Raw genomic sequence first — 22669 nt, forward strand, 5'->3', positions numbered from 1 at the left:
ATCCAGCAATACCATTACTGGGCATCTACCCAACGGAAAAAAAGACATTCTATAATAAAGACATCTGCACCCGAATGTTTATGACAGAACAATGCATAACTGCAAAGATGTGGAAACAACCCAACTGCCCATCAATACATGAGTGGATTAATAATATGTGGTATAGGTATACCATGGAGTTCTACTCAGCCACAAAAAGCAACGGTGATCTAGCACCTCTTGTATTATCCTGGATAGAGCTTGAGAGCTTGAGTGCATCCTCTGAAGTGAGGTATCACAAAGTTGGAAAAACAGGCACCACATATACTCACCATCAAATTGGTACTAACGGATCAATACTAAGGTGCTCACATGGTAGTACCATTTACCGGGTGCTGGTCAGGTGTGTGTGTGGGGGGGTCACCCTTCAGAAAGGATGAGGAAGGGACAACAAATGGCTTAAATTTCTTTTTGGAAGAAAAAAAAAGTTAAAGAAGAAGGGGGTCCCCATTCAAGTATTCCCCCTTCTTAAATAATAAACTGTGAGACTTAAGCTGAGCATCTTTCCTCACAAGCACCTCTACACAGACATTACCGTCCTATTTTTTTAAAACAGCACTGGGTGGGGACCTCTGCATCATCATCATAAACTTCTTGCTCCTTTTTGGTAAATGAATGACTTTATGCATAAATACTCTTCACTCTTGCATAGCATACCATATAAGACAAATCATGGCTATAAGATTAATGATAGCCACAGGCCCATTCGAGTGTCTCTCAGGGCTCACACCACATGTCACTTAGCAGGACGGTGCAAGCTGCCCAGGGATGTCTGCCCCGGCCCAGGGATTCCCAGGAGACAAGGCCACCTCAGCACAGATGCAACTTTCATGAAGCTTAAAACAAAGCTCACACTTATGAGAATAACTAAACTCCCTTTATGAAAAAAAACACCTGGTAACACCCAGACTGAGTACAGGTGTAAGGGAGTGGAAGGACCCCCAGACTCTGAGAATGGTCTCTGCACAGAGACCCTCCCAGTCCACCGGTCTCTGATCCTGACCATGCCTGGCCCCCACCACCGGCCTGCACCCGGCTCCCCCCTTGTCAGAGCCGCCAGAATGAGCTGCCTGCCTGTCACATGGAGTCTGAGACTCATGGTGATGAGAGTCAGACCCCAGGGGAGGGGCCACCGGGGAGCTGGTTGACTAGGACCACCAGAACCTCTGAACACAACAAGCTGATATCTAGACAAATACATAGCCGATTGACAAAATTACAATATTTATTGTAAACTGTGGCTAAGACACACACGTCGATGGAGTAAAGACTACCATACAGAGTCTTAGTTTTGTTTTTTAAAATAACATTACAGCTTGAACCACTGTACATACCTGCATGCTTTGAGGAGAGGCTCCGTCGGGGGGAGGATCTGGGTCAGGGTGGTATAGCAGGGAATGGCGACAGCATTGTAGAATCCAAGCTGCCTCAGTGCAAAACCCACGGACAACAAACAAAATCGCCCATTAGCAATTCCAGTCATAATTACATTTCTTAAGTGAATTTTCTGTTTCTGAAGTCTAATTACAAAATTAAATGTTCTAGTTTGCAGTATGAGATATTTGGGTTCACTGAATACTAGTGTAGAATGCACTTTAAAATGCATTAAAATACATTCTAGGAATGAATATGCAAAACCTAAAACATATTTAGAAGTTAATACCTGTTGACATCTAGAACCCAAGTACATTAAATGACATTCTATTTATAGATCAGCTGATTTATAATTCAAGTCTTATTCTTATCTCTGTTCAAAATTAGTGTTCTGTCGTAGACAATTCAAAATCAAACCTGTTATTCTTCTCTTCCAACCTAACGTTCAGGAATTATTACAGTGTTTTCTGTTGCTCTTGGCTTTGGTCCTTCGTTTATTCTCCTAATATTTTATTCATCCCCCACCCCTTTTTCCTTTTTTTGACCTATAATAAACATCATTGATTTTATCATAGCTCTTTCAGGTTACTCTTCTATGTATATTAATATTAGATTTCACAACTTTCAAATCTATAGCACTTTAAAAATATTAAAGAACATTTCATTAGGAATTCTGGGTCACTGTGCAGACAAGTGAGGCTGCCTCAGACCAGCCTACTGAGGCCAGATGTAAAAGACCGTGTGTCTGTTAGCCAGAGAACACAGACTGTCTAGCTATAAATAACTGCCCATGTGGTTGACAACATGCACAAGATAAAACTGGCTCTCTAGTTGAGGTTACCCCCAAACCACGGCTTTCCAATTTCTTTAAAAAACTGAAACTCAACAAGAGGCATCAAAGGATATAGAAGGATCAAATGTATGCAGTTCCTTTTTGCTCTCTCCCGTTGTAAAGTCTGTCACCATAGTAACAGCTACAGTTTGGATATTTGACCCTCCAAAGCTCATGTTGAAATTTGATCCCAATGTTGGAGGTGGGGTCTAATGGAAGATGTTTGGGTCATGGGGTGGCTCCCTCATGGATGGGGTGGTGCCATCCTCCCAGCAATGAGTGAGTTCTCACTCTGTTATTAATAGTTTCTAAGAGAGTTCCCCCTACTCAAGAGCTGGTTGTTGAAAACAGGCTGGGTACCTTCCCCCTTCTTGCTTCCTGTCTTTCCATGTGATCTCTGTGAACGTGAAAATGTGGAAGTGGCTTTGGAATTGGGTAATGGGCAGAGGCCGGAAGAGTATGGAGGGCTCAGAAGAAGACAGGAAGATGGAAAGTTCGGAACCGCCTTAGAGACTGGTTAAAGTGGTTGTGACCAAAATGCTGTCAAAAATATGGACGGTGAAAGCCAGGCTGATGAGGTCCCAGATGGCAATGAGAGACTTTTTGGGAACTTGAGCAGAGGTCACCGTTGTTACGCTGCAGCAAAGAACCTGGCTGCGTTGTGTCGATGCCCTAGGACTTTGCGGAAGGCAGAACTTGGGCGTGATGACCTAAGGTAGTTGACAGAAGAAATTTCTAAGCAGCAAGGTGTTCAAGAAGTGGAAGTGGTGTGGCTGTTTCTACCAGCGTGTGATCAGATATAAGAGCAAAGAAATGACCTGAAGCTGTAACTTATAACTGAAGTGGAAGCAGAGTACAAAAATTCGGGACATGCGCAGCCTGGCTGTGGGTAGAGAAGGGAAGCGCTGCCGAACAACCACCTGCTAGAATGTTTAGGTGGATACAAGGGGACCAGGTGCTAATAGTCAAGAAAATGAGAAAAAGGCCCCAAGGGCATTTCAAAGATCTTCAAGGCTGCCCCTCCCATCACAGGCTCAGAGGCTTAGGAGGACAAAATGGTTTTAGGGAACACACCCAGGTCTCACTGTCCTGTGCCACCTGAGGATGCTGTTCCCTGCATCCCTGCATCCCTACTCTTCTGGCCCTGGCCACAGCTCGAAGGGCCCCAGGTACTGCTCGGGCGGCTGCTCGGGAGGGTGGCTTATGCCCTGGTGGCTTCGATGTGGTGTTAAGTGTGCAGGTTTGCAGAACACAAGAATGGTGGAGGCTTGGAAACTTCCACCTCGATTCCAAAGGATATATGGGAAAGCCTGGGAGCATAGGCAGAAGTCTGCGTCAGGGGAGGAGCCAAAGCACAGAGCCTCTACTAGAGTAATGCCTAGTGGGGCTGTGGAACCGGGGCCGCTGCTGCCTCCAGATCCCAGAACGGTAGAGCAAACCTCAGCCCAGAAAAGCCACAAGCACCAGTACAAACCCTGCAAAGGCTCGTCTGAGTGGACAATGATTCAAGGGTAAACAGCTGTTCTTTTTTTAGTTCTCAGCCCCTGTAGATAAATCACTGAAGTTCCTACATCACCAGACCCAAATGATGCATTCCCTGTACCCAAACATATTATAAGACGGTGTGTGCTTTCTATTCATGTATGATCTTATGGCCACCTGAGACTACTGGACGCTAACAATAACAGTTTGACTTTAATAATTCATAGCCATACCTGGCCTTGTGGGACTTCATCCTTCTTGTCCCTGTCCATCATAGGGATGGGCTGTATTCCCAGTTTCTTCATTTCATCGCCCTAAGGTAAACAGGGGTAAAAGTCAGGCTTTCTCAATTTTCAAATGGTTGTAAAATTTTAGTATTAATAAATTGTTCCTTTTCTTCATTAATTGTCTTCAAAATAAATAACTTTCTGGTTATTGACCCAATAAAAATGTCAAAATTATGAAACACTTAAATGTATCACTATTTGGTATTTTATCCTGATTTTCTCCTCTCCTGACTTACCAGAAACCCTGCCATCTCTTCTGGTTTCATTTTACAGAAGTTAGTATAAGTTATAGGAGGATATATAACAAACAATGAAGAGAAACAACAATAAAATATGGTAACCTGAAGGCCTTTCTCACTTCTTTTTCAAATGATCTTTAATGTGCATTGAACTGTAGGCTTTAGAGAAGAATATTGACAAGGGAAGAATAAGTAACAGTTACAGTGTTAACTGGCTATACATCACCATTAACTTTATAGTTACAGACACTAGTAAAGATCGACTATGTTATGGGCTCTAGGCTAAGTAATTTATTAATAGTATTTCATCTGCATTAAAAACCTGTTCAGGCAGATATCCTTCCTCCTCGATGATTTCCCCAGTGGCATCTGGGAACCTGCCTGCTGCCTCCTGGTCAGCAGAGGCTGCTTCTCCTGTTATCGTGACATTTTTTTAAGCCAACCCTCTTTCTCAAATTATCAAACCATCCTTTGCCAGCATTAAATTCTCCAGCTTTAGATCCTTTACCTTCCTTTTGCTTTAAGTTGTTATATAATGATTTCACTTTTTCTCAAATCATACTGAGTCTATAGGTATGCTGTACAGCGATCCTGCACCCACGTAAAAGCTGCATTTTCAGTACTCGATAAAAGGTATTTTTCAAATAGTGTAAGGTTTTCATACCTGCTGACATAGCTTCAGAGACAGCTTCATGAATTTCCTTTTCTTTTTTTTTTACAATGGTCCTTATGCTGAATTCATTTATCCTGAAATGGGGCAACTACAGCTGCAGACCTCTATCTACAGTATGTACCAAACCGTTCAATTTTTTCTTGTAATGTCATGACTTTTCTCTGCTTCTTGGGAGCACTTCCAGCATCACTGGTGGCACTCTGCATGGGTCCCATGGTGTTATTCAGGGTTTATGGTTTTGTGCTAAACACGATGGAAAATATGCCAGAACCACGAGAGAACCTTTCCCGTGACACACAATTTAGTGGAGAGCTAAAAAGCTCACACGGAGATTGTCAGCATCACGTGGCGGTTTAAGTGGATGTGACACTTGAGCTCACCACAATAGCAACAGGAAGTGGCTACAAAATTATTATAACAGTATAGTGTGTACTAGAGTTAATTTAATGCAGTTATGATTTAATGCTGCATCTTTGAATTTGTTTACATTTCTCTCAACTGCACGGGCACCATGGTGCACCTTCTGTAAGTGTTCACATGCATACGTTTTGATAAATTTTATATTTTTATAATTATATGTGTACATTTTATGGAAGTAAATGATAAAATAGACTAGTACTACATATAGTTATGCATTTATGACATACCTAAATTTTTCTTAATTCTTTTTGATATTTCTAGCCTAAGTAGTTCATCTGTGAGTTTTTCCACATTGTTGCAAATCTTCAAAAACTTTTCCAATATATTTATTGAAAAAAAATTCATGTGTAAGTGGACCTGTGCAGTTAAACCAGTGTTGTTCAAGAGACAATTGCACATCTAAAACAATCTTCCTAACTGAGTCTGATGGTAACTAGGTTCTGACAGCCAATAAAATAAAGAAAAATATCATGTAAGTGCATGCACACACAATTTGTAAGGCATTCTAGAGATAGCACTGTGAGTATAATCAGCTCAAGGTCTGTGGTCTTCATGCAATAAAAATTCTTTGGCTTTACCACTACAAAACAATTCAACATTTTAAACCAGTCTTACTAAGCTTGTGGCTGAATGATTTGCTGGTTTCTATGTTTTTTCATACATTCTTCTACATGAGTGAGACACATGATTCAATTATCAACTATGAAACTCTTTGCCTTCCAAGTTTACTTTCATTTCTCTGAACAGAAAGAAGTACTCAAAGGATTTATAGCTTTTTTTTCATAAAGTAATCTCTGAATATACAGGATTCTAGGTGTTTGTGATTCATTTGAACAGGAGAATTATATTCTACTTACAGACAATTCAGAAAGTAAACTGAGAAGTAAAATGCATATTACTGATAATTTAGTGAAGAAAACATGTTAAGGAAAGTCATTTATGTGTGTGTTTCAGGAGTATTATGAATTACTATTCCACACATTCTAAAGATTTCATAATTTGCAGGTGAGTTGACCACTAGGTATATTTGCATATTCTCATATGTCTATAGTATAAATGATTATTCTCCTGAATTTCTAACTACAGGCAAATATAGTCCATATTACAAGTCCTGCTGAAAACTTTGTCTAGTCCTTATCTAAAGTGGATGGCCAATAATGTTTATTGAATGAATGCACAAAAGGTCAGCTATTAAGTAAGGGAAATTGTCACACCACTGTTCAGTGAGTGAGTTCCTACACACAGTTGGGATCAGAGAATTTACACACACACTTAAGTAAGATGTAACAGAATGACCACTCTCACTTTGTACCTGCATAATTGCTAAATCCTTCATCGTATGTGATCATAGTTTTCTGAAATAACTAGCAACATAAGCAACTAAGATATTGTTAGTAAATTATCCATATATTTAATTTCTCCTTAAATATCTTCCCAGTTTTTGATACTATCTATGTTAGTATAAGAATCAAGGACATACCTCAGCCCAGAATTCTGCATATATATCATTTGCCGTCAATTTTGTAACTGGCCACAGTTTTGTCACAGAGCATAGATCACAGGCAGTCATCATCAAACCAATTACACGGTCTCTAGAACACAATGATATAAGACTGGTCAGCATAGCATTTGCACATTTAAATTAAGGACTAGAAAGACTTTTGTATTTTCAGGAGTGAGGTTTAAGTACGTATTACTTCATGAAGAAAGAAAGATAGCATTAAAGAGTTACAAATAACAGGCAGGACATTAAAATAGAATTTAAAAATAATGTCATTTTAACTGTAAGAATATCAGGCACTTCTATCACTACTTCCGTGAGGAGTGTATTATGTGTTCTTATTGCCTTAATGTTCCTGTTGAAATCAAATATAATGTGGGCCTTGCCTCTGTTATCATCTAAATCCCCTGGTACACTTTTATGGCAGGGACCAGGTTTTCGCTTTCATGGAATTTTGGAAACTTAGAGTGGGAAGAAACAAACCTTAAGAGAAAAATCTATCTCAATCCTTTCATTTTATATACAAAAGTCTGAGGTGCACAGAAATGAAATGACTTCTCCAAGGCGGTAGCGGCTCATGACAAGGTCAGACAGGGGAAGATGTGGGCGTGCAGCTTCGCTCCTGTCTCTGCACGTGCACACGGTGTGTGACGGGAGCGCAGTCTCCAAACGCTTCGCTCTCACACTTTGCTTATCAGGTATTCCTTTCCAAACACTAACCTCTCCACGGAAATGAGTTTTCTTTTTCAACTACGTGGCGTTCATAGCTATGTGTTCCATGTCTGACATTTTCTCCCAAATATGGTTTGGTTTAATCTTTCCTTTTGAAGAAAAATAATTGCTTAAAAAATCAGATATATCCCCTATAATTTCAATGAATTTAGTTTAGTGATATGTGGCTATCCTAAATGAAGTCTACTTTTAATGGAAGAACTAAGTTGTAATTATTAAGAAATTTTATTAAGTCAACTTTACCTTTCATGCAGCAAATTACATAATTTAAAAAGACAAATTATCAAAAAGATATAAAACTGTGTATGGAGTGAGACGATGCTACAGTTTCCAGCTCATATCTCAATTCTAAGGAGTCTGAGAAACCCCCTGCTGCTACTCGGCCTTACGTCTTCCAGGTCCACAGACGCTCTCCTTCCGTGGGCACAGTCCTGACCCAGGGAGACGGCATATTAGGAGCATCTGTGTGTCAGTCTGGCAGAGATTCCGATCTAAATGTGTTTCCTAAAGCTAAGATGCCTTGGGTATCTGGAAGACCCTGCTTCTTCCTAAAAATCACATCTTTAATGCCAATCAATTGCCAAGTTCATTTATTTTCATCAGCCCACTTCCTTTTTAGCCCATTTAACTAACCATCTCTGTTACAACCTTACTTTTCACAAGGATACATATCAGGTCTCCTACAGGTTAGACTAGATAACTTTAAAAACATTGATTAGACTTACGTATGTGCTTCCTGTAACCCCACACAGATGCCACATGAAGACCCAAATCCCTTAAAGTGATCAGAGAATTTAAGATTTTCTTAAGGAGGTAGTTTCTAAGCACTTTGTGACTTAAATGAAGAATATTTACTTTTGGATGTGGACTTGTAAAGGGATAGGCATGTTATTTGTTGTCTCAACAGGTAAATTCATTTAAAACAGAAACGTAATGTGAAACAAAATTATTGTCCTGTTTACAAATAATTATTTCATGTGATTAAAATAATTCAGTCTCATTCAATCTGTAGTCAGTAAAATAACATTTATTTCTCTTGGTTAAATAATCTAATAAGCCTTACCCTCAAAAATGATTTCATAAATCTGTAAAATAAAATAAATGTTAACAGAATTGGGCATTATAAAATACATGGAAGCAATTTTCTCACTGGAAATGATTCCACATGGAAAGTTGGTGCTACAAGATTGAAAAGATTATGAAATAGTTATAATTTAGATTTCACTGTCAAAATTACTTATACAAAGCATTTTAACAGTACTTATTTTACTGTTAATCAAAAAATAAAACAGATTAGAAATTTGGCATTAAACACCTTTAATAAAGTATTCATTTTTCACTCTCAATTATAAATCAATTAGATGGTCATGGTTGCCCAGAAATATTAAAATTAATTGGAATCAATTTTTTTTTTCTGTTTATGAACCAATGCAGACCTAACTGCATACATACTTAGTTCTTAATGTGTTTTAATAACCCATTGTGAAAGAGATCATGCTTATGCTAAACATACTCTTGGTATGATCTCGTACAACCCAGTCACTAAAACAATGAAAAAGTGCCCAATAAAATCTCTATGATACAAATTGTTCTTAGTCAAGTAATTTCAGAGGTTTTAACTACATTCATTTATTCCTGGAAGTTCTGAATGTCTGCACGTATCAGACACAGCTATAGCAATGGACAAAAGAGACCCTGCTGTTTGTGGAACTGACGTTCTAGTAGCGAAGGGCAGACCGTGAGCAGGTAAAAACTTCATGCGGCAGCAAGCGCTGTGGGAAAAATACAACAGAGGCACCAGGCAAAGGTCTGTGAGAGAGTCGCAGCAGAGGGGAGTCATGTGGAAACAAGCGTGGCATGTCTGAGGAACAAAAAGAAATGCATTCTGGCTAAAACTTAGGGAACGAGGTGAAACTTGGGATACAGTCAAGTTTGCAGAGATGGGCTGCAGATAAAGTAGGAGTTTAACTTTGATGCCAAGTTTGATGATAAGACATCAGAGGCTGTTCCCAGAGGAGTGACACAGTACACGTTTGAAAGAGGATCTCTCAGTTCCTCTGGGTGGAGAATGACTTGTAGAAACGTAGGGAGACAAGGGCAGATCCTGAGAGATCACCAAGAACACTTAGTAGTTTGGATGAGGGATGATGGCAGCTTGAATTGTGGTGAAAGCAGTGGAGACAGGGAAGCAGGAAGATTCTAGACGTGAGAGGCACAGCCAAAGGAAATCATTAGTACCCACAGGAGCTATAATGACAGGGAATCTCTCTCTCCCAGTCTTCCCCTCCTTCCCTCTCCTTTTCCCCCAATGCCCATGCTATCCTAGACCTGGCAGGGTAAGTAAAGAACACAGGATGCATGACAAGTTTGTAGACATTTCAACCTGAAACAGGTGAGCACCTCCCACCAGGGTGCATGTTTGCCTTCTCAGTGTTCTCGTATCTCAAAATTCTTCTTCCACATCAGAAGATCATGGAATCGCAGAACTTTATGAAAGGAAAGGAAAGGAAGCCACATAGGCTGCAGCCCTTCAGGTGAGTTACAGGTGGGCAAGAAGGAAGCCCCATCCCAGGCTATAGTTAGTCAAGGACAGGATGCCTTGGAAAAGAGGTAGAAACGCCCAGTAAGAACAGACGAAACACGGACATAACTTTACAAATGAATTCAGGTAGAGGTATGAAGGTAAACACAATTATTTTAACAATTGCGCATTTGTGTAAATATCTGGAATTCAAAAAGCCTGAATGGATGCCACTGTTTCCACAGGGAGCTGGAAATGTAAGATTCAGCACCTTTAAATCTTACCCTTGCTGTGGCCACCTCAGAGACCTCTAAGGTGTGTGCCAGCTCCCAAATGTCTACTAACTCTTTGTATCAGGAAAATATAAGAAACGTAGCCCAGTTTCAAAGCACTTGAATACGGGGTATATCGGCCAGCGTCCCACTGTGACACAGATGACACATTCAAGAGAATCCGAGGACCACATGAAGGGACTATTCACAAAGGCTCAGACAGCGTCAGGGGAAACCAAGGAAGGCGAGACACCAAGGGTGCCAAGAGGAGAGGTCCCACTTGGGGGCCGAGGGGACAAGGAGAGGGAGCAGCTGCCAGGCCCAGCCAGCTCCGTGCCTGCAGGGGATGGCCAGTCTCCGGAAGCATTGTTCCAGCATGGCCGACAGGGATGCACCGGGGAACAAACACAGCGCCTCTTCCCTCCTCCCACTCTGGTATCTTGTAAACGCCACCAGCAGCTGGATCCAGCCGGAAGCTGCCGGGCAAGAGAGGCCACGCAGCACTCAGCAGTGCCTCTGAGGTCAGGGTTCAGAAGCTGTGTTCACATTGAAACATACACTTAAGACTTGAACTAGTCAAATATCAAACTGCACCTATTTTTCCACTTATCAATATGGCATGGAAATAGAAGAATGATCTTAAAGCCAACATTTTACTTATCTAAGAAAATCCACAGTTCCTTAGGAACTCAGGTGAAAGTATCTGGACAGAACAGCACAAAACTACCACACAAATAGGAAAAACGCATGCTCTGCTTATCTGAGGATGCTTACATGCAAAGAGTTAATCAAAGACCAGATTTCTTTTTGTACCACTTAGATATCTTATTATGTAATTATCAATATCTAAATAATAAATTATCTAATTTTATACTTACTCCTTGAAATTTCTTTTGAACTAATGTATTCAAAAGTATAGTGGTGTATAGCAAAGACCAGATTTCTATCATGAGGTAGTTTTAATCACAGCCGTTACCGTGGTGAGTGAAGTGGTGCCAAGTGGCCAAGTGAAAAGCATCTGGGGGATGCATAGTGGATGTTTTGTTTAGAAACCGTCATCCAGCCTCATTTCCATTCCTTCATTTATTTGAAAATAAGGTCATGCATAGTATTTGAAAAAAGACTGGGTTAAATCCTTTTTTTCCCTTAAATTATCACTTTAATGACGTTTTATCTTGCTTTTAAACCTCTCTTTAAGGAATTTTAAATCACTGAGTTGAGTAACTTAAATCATGTCTATAATAACTACTGTACTTTTCTCAAAATGTGACCTATTTTGGCTAATTTATTAAACATTGAACTAGACTAGGGACAATGCAGTTTTTCTAAAAATATTATTTGAAGAACTGCAGACCTAAAATCATGGAAAAGGTTTTAGAATCTTTCTGTTTTCAATGAACATGAACAATAATTCTTTAATTAAGCGTAAACATGACATAGTAATTATCTCACTAAAATAAACTTCAAATTTAGTTTCTAAAATCTTAATTTCATAGAACCTTAAATATGTTGCTTCTTTAAAAAAAACAATTAAAAAAGAGAGAAAGAAATTATATATAAATGGAAAATTAATCTTGAGCAAACGTGTACCACAGAGGGATTTGCTATTATTAAAATTTATTTGCCTAACAGAATCCTTGTGTTATTCCTAGAGTTGGGAACCTTTATATAGTAACACAGGGTTCTGTGCATGTGAAATCAAGTGAGGACATTGGTGATTTCACTGCAGAATTTACTTTCCTCACGTTTCAAGTTCTTTGGCTGAAACATAAATCACTCCCAGCAGATCAAGACCTTCAAGCATTTGCAGCAGGTAAAGACTGACGGCTGTTGCCACATTCAGAAAATGCGAGAGGAAACCTATTACAGTCTGAGGAAAAAACACACCGCACAGACACATTTGTTGCTCTTCAAAGTACACAGCAATAGCTATGTAAAATATAGAACTTTTCTAGTTATATTTCTGAATTGTTTAAAGAATTAAATGATTATGATCCAACAATTAAAGAATGGTTCATGGGTTTACTATTATACCCTTTCTTTGATGTGTACTAAAATTCAAATTAAGAAATGATTTCAAGAGAAGTGGGGCAAGGAATTGCCTTTGAGGGGCATAAATATTCCTTGGGACTAAGAGAATAAACATTTTCATTTGTTTATTTCTGCATGATTTTAGAAAGACAACAAAAATCAAAGAAATTATAATTTTTAAAAATCATAAGTTTCAAACTACAAAATTAGTTTATCTTTAAAATACATGTTTAAGAAAGGCCGTTCCAACATGAAAGACATGGAACGGTATTTTAAAAAATTATAAAGCCTACAAACAACTTATATGTTTGTTTTTTAACTTCATATCATAGCTTAACACACTGTGGCCTTTTCTGTATTTGCTGAAATGGCCCTTAGGCAAGATTGTACCTGGTCATACTTACCCAAAAGGACACCAGGACCACTGGTGTCAGTGAAAATCAGTGAAGCCTCCCTGTGCATACCCTTGGCTTGAGTCCAGAGCTGGTTTCCAAACATAACATTCACTTTCAGTGTGGGAAGTTTAGGGAAAGTACTTGGAAGGAAATTTCAGTGAAGGAATCAAGTAGTTTACAGATGATTTCTATTTCTTTCTTTGGTGACCTATACTTCTTCTCCTCTCAACTTTTATGGCACTAGCAAGTCCTCTTTTATAAGCTAGATTTAAACTGGTGAAACGATTTATTTCTGGAACCCTAAATTCACCTGTCAGCCTTTGCTATTTATAAAGTTTAAAGAGTATATTCATTATCAAGTGTAAGGGATTTGTGAAGCCTGAAATGTATGCATGTCTCATGTGAAAAAAAATTATTCATCTGCATTTGAAAGTCCCATAACAAGGACTTTCATACACAACTGGTCTCTGGGTGTTTTCATTTTTAAAATTAAAAAAAATAAAAATTGCCTAGTATCTTTAAGCACAGTTGTGGCCACGATGCCAATACTAGTAAATGGCATCACAGTAAATGTCACGGCTAGTTGGTGAGGACCACTGATAAGGACAAAAGCCAGGAAGCAGGGTCAGAAGATCAGGACTTCCAGAAAAAGTCAAAAGAATGTAAGCCCAGCTCCAGAGCGAGTGGAACAAAAACTGAAAGAGCCATAAGATGAGAGAATGACCTGGGTAAAATCCAAAGGACCGAATTAGGGCTATTTAATTTTTTAAATGATCAGAACACAAAATGACACCAAGCAAGGATATGAGTATATGATCACATTATAAATCCTATAGCTTGTATTAACTGCCATTTTGGATTATTTGTTTACTTGAAAAATATTTATTAAACACCTACTAGGTGCCAGCCATGGTCACAGTTGTCTATACCTCTGGGCCCCACCGTAGGATGAGGTTTAGAATGTGATTCCTGCCATCACACGACATTCCATCCTCATGAGAAGAACATTACACGGGATCATTTCCGTCCCAGCCAACACAGTTCTAGGAGGGAAAGGTTGTGCTGATGTGAATTAAATCAGCTCAACAGGTGCCAGCTGACACTGACCCAGGCAAACTGCAGAGTGCAGTCACTCTAACTTCAATGCAAAATATTCACAAAATAAACTAAGATGATATTAATATTTTGAGAATTATTCTGCAAAATATTAACCTATATATTAATTTTTCACAAAATAGTAGTGAAGAAAAAACATTTAAATATTTTCAGGCTTAAAACACATACGTGAAGGTAATGAAATTAAAATGCTTTTATAAGCAGCTACTTTACTTACGGTTTAGAAGTACAGCGGCTCTTATTGTAAATAAAGGATGCACGGCTCTATACAGGTAAATTTAGTTCTTGGCCAAACTCTGCCATTTCATTCCTCAAATGAATGCTATAATCTTTTTGTGTTTTAGTATTAATTCTAAGTGTAAACATAGAGGCCACTGTCTGTCATCTATAAACTACCCACAGGAGTAATTGTAATTAATAGCTCAAAGAAAATCATCTAAGAAATATTATCATTTATTCAACTATAAGATTCCAACAATGAAATAAATTAATTTATTAGAAGTAGGAAACAAATAAGACTAAGTTGTATATTTACCAAGCCAACTAAAAAGAAGCATTTCTGAAGTTATAGTTTCATTTTCAACAAATGGTGCTGGAACAACTGTACATTCACATGCAAAAAAAAAAACGCATCTAGACACAGACCTTATTCCCTTCATAAAAGTTAACTCAAAATGGATCACAGACCTAAATGTAAAATACAAGACTGTAAAATCCCTAGAATAAAACATAGGAGAAGAGCTAGATGACCTAGAGTTTGGTGATGACTTTTTATAAACAACACCAAAGGAATAATCCTTGAAGGAAGATAAGTTAGACTTCATTAAAATAAAAAGTTTCTCCTCTGCAAAAGACACTGTCAAGAGATTGAAAAGACAAGGCACAGACTGACAGAAAATATTGGCAAAAGACATATCTGATAAAGAACTTATCACAAATATACAAAGGACTCTTAACCTAACAATAAGAAAGCAAACAACCTAATTAAAAAATAGCTAAAGACCATAAGTGACATCTCACTAAAAAAGATACAGATGGTGAATGAGCATGAGAAAAGATGCTCTTCATCATATGTCACCAGGGAAATGAAAAGTACATGGAGATACTACTACACATCTACTATGATGGCCAAGATCCAGAAAACTGACAACACCAAATGCTGGTGAGGATGCAGAGCAACAGGAACTCTCATTCACTGCTGGTGGAAATGCCAAATGGTGCAGCGACTTTGGAATACAGTCTGTCACATTTCTTACAAAGCTGAATGTACTCTTACCACACGATCCAGCAATTATGCTCCTTGGTATTTACTTACCCAAAGGAGTTGAAAACTTACATCCATGAAAAAACCTGTGGGTAGATGTTTAAAACAGCTTTATTCATAATTTTCATAAAACTGGAAAGTAATCAAGATGTGCTGCAGTAGGTAAATGGATAAATAACTGTGGTACATCCAGACAATGCAGTATTATTTGTCACTAAAAAAAAAAAATGAGCTATCAAGCTATAAAAAGACATAGAGGAAACTTACATGCATATTACTAAGGGAAAAAAATCAATCTGAAAAGGCTACATACTGTATGTTTCCAACTATATGAAATTTTGGAAAAAGCAAAACTATGAAGAACACAAAAGAATCAGTGGTTGCTAGGGGTCGGTGGAGGGAGGGATTAACAGGTGGAGCACAGAGGATTTTTAGGGCAGTGAAACTCTTCTGTATTACACTACAATGGTAAATGCATTTGTCCAAACCCACAGAACGTACAACACTAAGCATGTGAATCTTAATGTAAACTATGGCCTTTGGGTGATAATGACAATTCAGTGTTGGTTCATCAGCTGTCACCAATGCACATTCTGGTGTGAGATACTAATAGTAGGGGAAGTTGTACATGTGTGTGGGCAGGGGTTAGAGAAGAACTCTGTACTTTCCACTCAATTTTTCTGTGAACCTAAAATTGCTCTAAAAAATAAAGCTTACTAATTAACAAAATTATAGTTCCATGTAAGAGAGAAAATTAGTAGGCTGAGATAGATGCCCACACCAAAAATAACAGGTGGTACCAAGTCCCAGAAGAAAATAAGAATTTTGAATCAAAGAATGACACTACATCGATAAGCAAAGGTAAACAGTAAGAACGAAGGAAGCCAGTTTAAAATGTATTTCTAACTAAAACCATGCCTTAATAGAGAAAAACTGGGAATTATCCTTTGTAAATAGTATGCAGAGAACTCATCAGCTATTATGAATATTAAATAACCAGCATGGGAGACAACTGCCCATTGGACAACTACATTAGTCCCAGCGGCCAATGAAATCAGGTAAGAGAGGACTTAATTGTGTTTCTTTTGAACAAGAATTGTCCCACTGAGAGAAAAGGAGAAAGATACAAAAGGTAGTCCAAGTTGGAGATGTCTGTCCACTCTGTACAGCGCTCAGTCTACCACTGTGGTAAAATTGCCACCTGCAGACTGCAGACTGGAGAAATGACTGTCATGATACAGACGGTGCCACCTGTGGCACACGTGCAACAAGCCTGCCTCTTTGGAAAGGGCCGTGCTGGAGTAGACACCCTAGCCACAGGGGAAACAATGTTTGTGCTAACTCGAGTGTCATGAGAGCTCTGGGAAGTGGCGAGGAGAAGGAGGGTTCCCGACAGCCACGAGGGCAGTGCCAAGTCTTCCAGTGACCAAAGTGTATGTGGTCCATTTCCTGTGAACGGCTTATGGTGGGCGAGTCCTTACATACATGATTACAGTATCCCCATGAAGAAACCTTTGGTAAGGTCACCAAAGCTGTCCCAACTGTGTGAATTTTGTACTCGTTAATAATTCTTAAGTAGATTAAAAGCTTACGCATTATAAGGCAGAATTCTGTGGACTGCTGTTATGAGCTTATCAATTCCTGATCACCTCACAGTGAGAAATGATCTCACTTGGTGAATTAAGAACCATTCTATATTAATCTTTTAATGATTTTACTTAAAGTGATACTGGTATAATTCTAAGGTATACTCTACCTTAAGAACAAAACAGTTGAAACACAAATGTTTTAAATTTTATCACAGCAAATTTCCATATCATATATTTTTGTTTTTATACTTTAATTTAGGTATAATTTATTAGAAGGAAATGTATAAATTTGAAGTACATGTCAATGAATATGAAAACATACACAATCTGTAACCACCACGCCAATAAGGAACATTTTCATCACTGAGAAAATGTTCCCTTTTTCCAGTAAATGTCTTCATCCAGTTCTAACAACTGCCAGTTTAAGTTCTATCACAATCACTAACATTATTGTTTTGCTTGTTCTAGAATTTCATAAAAATATCATATAGTATGTACCATTTTGTTCTACATAATGTTTGTGTGATTCATCTATGTCTTACATGAATCAGCAGTCCATCATTTTTTAAACCGCCGAGCAGTATTGTATTCCATTTTCCAAAATTATCTAGCCAGTCACCCACTGTGGGACGTTCGAGTTGCTTCCAGTTGGGATAAGAGTAATGCCACTATGAACATTTGTGCCCAAGTCTTTGTGTGAACGTACAGTTTCACTCCTCTTGAGGAAATACCTAAAAGTGTGATTCTAAGCTACAGTGTAACAATATGCTTAGCTTTATAAGAAAATTCTAAGTTGTTTTCTAAAGCAATTACACAAATATTATACTCACACCAGCAATATATGAGTATCTCAGTTGCTCTGCATCATTGTCAACACTTGGTATTGTTAGTTTTTTAAATTTTGGCCATTCTAGTGGGTGTGTAATGGTGTATCACTTGGTTTTAATTTACTCTTTACTTATGATTAAAGATATTGAAGAAAGTTCATGTGTGTGTTGGCTTTTAAGTTTTGTAAAACCCTTTCATTTAATTTTTATTTAGATTGTCTTATTATTGAATTGAAAAATTTATATGAAGACTTCTATTAAATATAAACATAGAGAGTATTTTCTCACATTCCGTGGCTTGTCTTTTCATTTTCTTAAAGGTATCTTTTGAGGATCATAAATTTTTATTATGATGAAATCTGAGGTATCATTTACTTGTTTGAAAGTTTATCCCTTTTGTGTGCCTATCCCAAGATCATGAAGGCTTTTCCCTATGTTTTGTTCTAGAAATTTTGTAATTTTAGCTCTTACACTGAGGTCTATCATCCAACCAAAACCCCACTAATTCAAGAGCCATTTGCTGAAAAGACGATCCAGCCCCACATTCAATTACCTTGGCACCTTAGCTGAAAGTCAATAGACTATTGCCTATAGATCTTCTGCAATCTGTTCCACCAATTTATTGGTCTACCTTAACACCAACACATATTCTCTTATTTATTGTTACTTTATAGTAAGCTTTGGAATTAGGTCATTGAATCTTCCAAATTTGGTTTTTGCTTTGCCAGAATTGCTTTGACTATACTAGGCCTTTTGCATTTCAAAAATAAATAAATTTGAAGTCAGAGAATTAATTTCTATTAAAAAATAAGCCTGCTGGGATTTCAATTAGGATTGCATTTTTGAAGAAAAATTTGTGGAGAATTTATATTCTAGCAATAGTCAGTTTTGTAGCTTACAAACAGGGTAATCTCTCTGTTCATTTAGGTATTCTTAGGAATATTTTGTATAGAGATTGGTACATAATGTGTTAAACTTATTCCTATGTCATTTTATGATATTGCAAATGGAATTGGTTTGTTAATTTCAATTTCTAATTGATAGTTGTTCATACACAAAAATTGAATTGATTTAAAAAAATATTGACCATATATATCCTGTGACTTCACTAAATTCACTTACTAATTAATGCTAATACGATTTTTTGTGTGTAGATTCATTAGGAGTTTTTTAGTAGATGGCATACCACTTAAATATAAAGTCAGATTTATTTTTCTAAACTTTATCCCTTTCTTTTCTATTTCTTCTTATAAAGCACTGGCTAGGACCTCCAGCTCAAGTATCACAAAAGTAGTCAGAGTGGGCATCCTTGCTTTGTTTCCAGTCTCAGAGGGCAAGTCCTTAATATATCAACTATTCAAAGATGCTTTTTCACCAAACTGAAGAAGTTCCCTTGTATTGCAAGTTTGCTGAGATTCCCCCCACGCCCTGCCATGAATGGAGAGGAAATTAGTCAAATACTTTTCCTGCATCAGTTGAAATGCTCATAAGGCATCTTTATGTATTCCATTATTGTAGTGATTTATATTAATTAGCAAATATTAAGCAGTTTTGTAACCCTGCAATAAAATTCACTTGTTATGATATCATTTTATATGTAACTGAACTTGTTATACTTTGTTACAAATTTTGCAGGTATGTCCACATGGCATACTGACCTTTAATTTACTATATTTTGTAATCTCTTTGTCAGACTTTAGTATCAGGATTACAAAGGTTTCACAAAATACGGTAGGAAATGGCTACTATTCCCATTTTTGGGAAAACTTTGTCCAAGATTGTTTGTGAAACCATGAGGTCCAGTCCTGAAGGTTTTTTTTTTTTTTTATCTGTTTAAGATTCAATTTCTTCAATGGAATATTCAGAGTTTCTGTTTCTTTTTGGTTCATGTATAGAAAGTTATATTTTTCAATGAATTTATCCATTTCATCTAAGTTTCCAATTTATTAGCATGGTATAATTTATAATCTCTTATGACCCCTTTAATGTCTGCAATCTATAGTGATATTCCCTCTTTCACTGTTAATATTGGTGATTGGTGTTTTCTCTCTCTTTTTTTTTTTAGACTTGTCAGAAGTTTATCCAATTTAATAATCTTTTCAAAGAACTACATATTGACATTTAAAATTTTCTTTATTGTTTGCCTACTTTATGTTTTATTGTTCATGCCTATCTTGATTATTTACTTCCTACCAGTTAGGCTTTAATTTACTCTCCTTTTTCTTGCTGCTTAAGGGGTCATCTTGAATCACTGCTGAATATAGGCATTTAAAGTTATGAATTTCCCTCTCAGAACTGTTTTGGCTGCACCCTTCAGATTTTGATATAGTTTGCTTTCATTATCATTCAGTTTGAGACATTCTTTGATTTCTCTTATAATTTCTCTTTTGACGCATGGATAATTTTATAAGTATACTGTCTAATTTATAGATAGTCGGGGCTTTTTCTAAGTAGCTTATTGCTATTTTTATTTATTTTATTTATTTATTTATTTTTTTTTTTGAGACAGAGTCTCACCCTGTTGCCCAGGCTAGAGTGAGTGCTGTGGCGTCAGCCTAGCTCACAGCAACCTCAAACTCCTGAGCTCAAGCGATCCTCCTGTCTCAGCCTCCCGAGTAGCTGGGACTACAGGCATGCGCCACCATGCCCGGCTAATTTTTTCTATATATATTTTTAGCTGTCCATATAATTTCTTTCTATTTTTAGTAGAGGTGGGGTCTCACTCTTGCTCAGGCTGGTCTCGAACTCCTGAGCTCAAACGATCCACCCACCTCGGCCTCCCAGAGTGCTAGGATTACAGGCGTGAGCCACCGCGCCCGGCCTGCTATTTTTAATTTAATTCCATTGTGGTCTATGATTTCAATTTTTTAAAAATTTATTGATATTTATGTCCCAGCACATAGTTTATCTTGTAAACATTCCATGTGCAGTTGGAAAGACTGTGTGTTCTACAGCTGCAGTTTTCTGTAAAAATGAATTAAGTCACGTTGATAGTGTCATTTAGGTCTTCCTGAGACTTACTGAACTTTTATATAGTTCTTCTATAAGTTACTTAAAGAGGGTTATAAAACTATCCAGCTATGATTTTGGATTTATCTAGTTTCCTTTTTAGTTCTGTAAGTTTTTTGTTCATGTGTTTTTGAAGGTATGTTATTAGGCCCATGTACATTTTGGCTTGTTATGTCTTCTGTGCATTGACCCTTCCATCATAGCAAACTGGCCCTCTTTCTATCAGGCAATTCCCCGTCTTGAAAATTATTTTGTATTACTTAATATAGCTACAACAGTTTTTGAAAATGTTTTTTGCACAATGTATTTTTTTCCGTCATATACTTTCAATCTACCTTTCTATTTAAAGTGTGTATTATCTCATAGACAACATAGAATTAGATCTTGCTATTTTATCTGGTCTGATCGTTTCTGGCTAATTCAGGCATATAGTCCATGTACATTTAATTTAATTGTTGCTTTTACTGGATTCAAGTTTACCATCAATATTTTTTTCCTACTTGTTGAATCTGTTTTTATTTCTCTTGCCCTGCCTCCGTATGTGTTAATATACTTTTTACTATTTGATATTTTCTTCTATTTTTTAAATCTATACCTCTTTTCACAGTTTCCCTAGGGATTACAATATGTATACTTATTACATTTACTTAAAATTAATAGTCTTTGCCCTTCACAAATGTAAGAAGCTTACAACACTATCATTCAATATATCTATATCCTTTGTGCTATTGTGTTCCTGTTTAATCTCTACATATGATATAAACCCTGCCTTACAATGCTACTATTTTTACTTGAACCATTCATTTATTTTTCAGGGAAATTAGAAGAAAAGAAAAAGTAATCTGTTAATCTGTTCTATCTATCCACATACTTACTACTTTTGGTGATTCTCATACCTTCCTTTAGATCAAAGTTTTCCTCTGGTAATTCACCAGCCTGAAGTTTTCCTTTAATATTTCATGTAGTTCATGTCTGCTGACAATAAATTCTACTAGCTTTTGTTTATCATGAAAATATTTTTATTTCAGCCTCATTTGTGAAGAATGTTTCTAGTGGATATGGAATTTGGAGCTGACAGTGCTTTATGTCCACATCTTTTGCTCCCCATTATTTTCAATGAGAAATATACACCATGCATACAGATTTTACCCTGTTTATACGCTGTTTCTCTCTGGTACTTTACTATTCTCAAATTTCCAAATAGGCTCTATTTTATAATTTCCATTTCTCTGCTGAAATTCTGCATTTTTTTACTCATTAAAACCAATTTTTGTTTAAGAGCTTGGATGTACTTACAGCACCTGCTTTCAAGTCCTTGCCTGCTCCCCCCAGAATCTGGCCATCCCGGGGGTCTGTTCCCACTGACCACTTGCTTTTCCTTGATCACAGGGCCTGTTCTCCTGCTTCCTTACTTGTCTGGTGACTTCCTGTTCTGTGCCTCTCAAGGGCCAGAGAGTAAATAGCCTTGGTGGGCCATACGTAGTATCTGTCACATACCTTCTTTGTTTTTTGTTTTCTCTTTCTAACAGCTCTTTAAAAATGTAAACATTTTCCTCAGTCAGGTCCTAGGCCATGCACACAAAGGACACACGCAGATCCAGTCTGCAGGCCCTGGTGTGGTGACCCCCGTTTCCGACAGCTGCTGTGGGACACGTGGGTTACATTGTCTTCCATTCGAGTGTCGTCTGCCAGGCCGTAGCTTCACTAGTGACTTCTCCACCCTACGGAGGTTTGGTTTCGGGCTTCAGTCAGGAGAATCGAGTGTTGTTCTTATTTTCCAGGTTGGTCTAGACCCACGAGGTGGCCTTGCTGGTGCTCTGGCCTGTGGTGTTAATAAGCTCTCTCCACGCTGGATGAGCGGAAGTCTGTTTCCAAACACGGTGCCACTCCTGCTGTCTCTGTGGCACTCTTGGCCCTGCAGTGACTGCTCTGCCTGGGCTTGTGGAGCCCACCTGGCAATGAATAACTCAGCGCCAGTGGATGACCCATGAAGAGCCTCCGGAGCTCCCTGGCCCTTGAGCACAATCCTCACCTCTCCAGTGTGCTCCTTAGTGCTTCCGTCACAC

General features: G+C 37.9%; 1 protein-coding gene across 1 annotated transcript in view; it reads right to left on the bottom strand.

The window, feature by feature from the left end:
• PDE10A (phosphodiesterase 10A) overlaps positions 1–22669 on the bottom strand; it is a 230854-nt gene that overhangs the window by 5312 nt on the left and 202873 nt on the right. The window contains exons 19-21 of the mRNA XM_069489102.1: positions 6827–6938; positions 3961–4041; positions 1374–1462 (exon numbers count right to left, since the gene is read on the bottom strand). Coding sequence (XP_069345203.1) covers positions 1374–1462; positions 3961–4041; positions 6827–6938 — 282 coding nt within the window. The remainder of the gene's footprint in view (positions 1–1373; positions 1463–3960; positions 4042–6826; positions 6939–22669) is intronic.

This window comes from Eulemur rufifrons, chromosome 15, assembly GCF_041146395.1.
Source record: "Eulemur rufifrons isolate Redbay chromosome 15, OSU_ERuf_1, whole genome shotgun sequence".
Classification (NCBI taxonomy): Eukaryota; Metazoa; Chordata; class Mammalia; order Primates; family Lemuridae; genus Eulemur; species Eulemur rufifrons.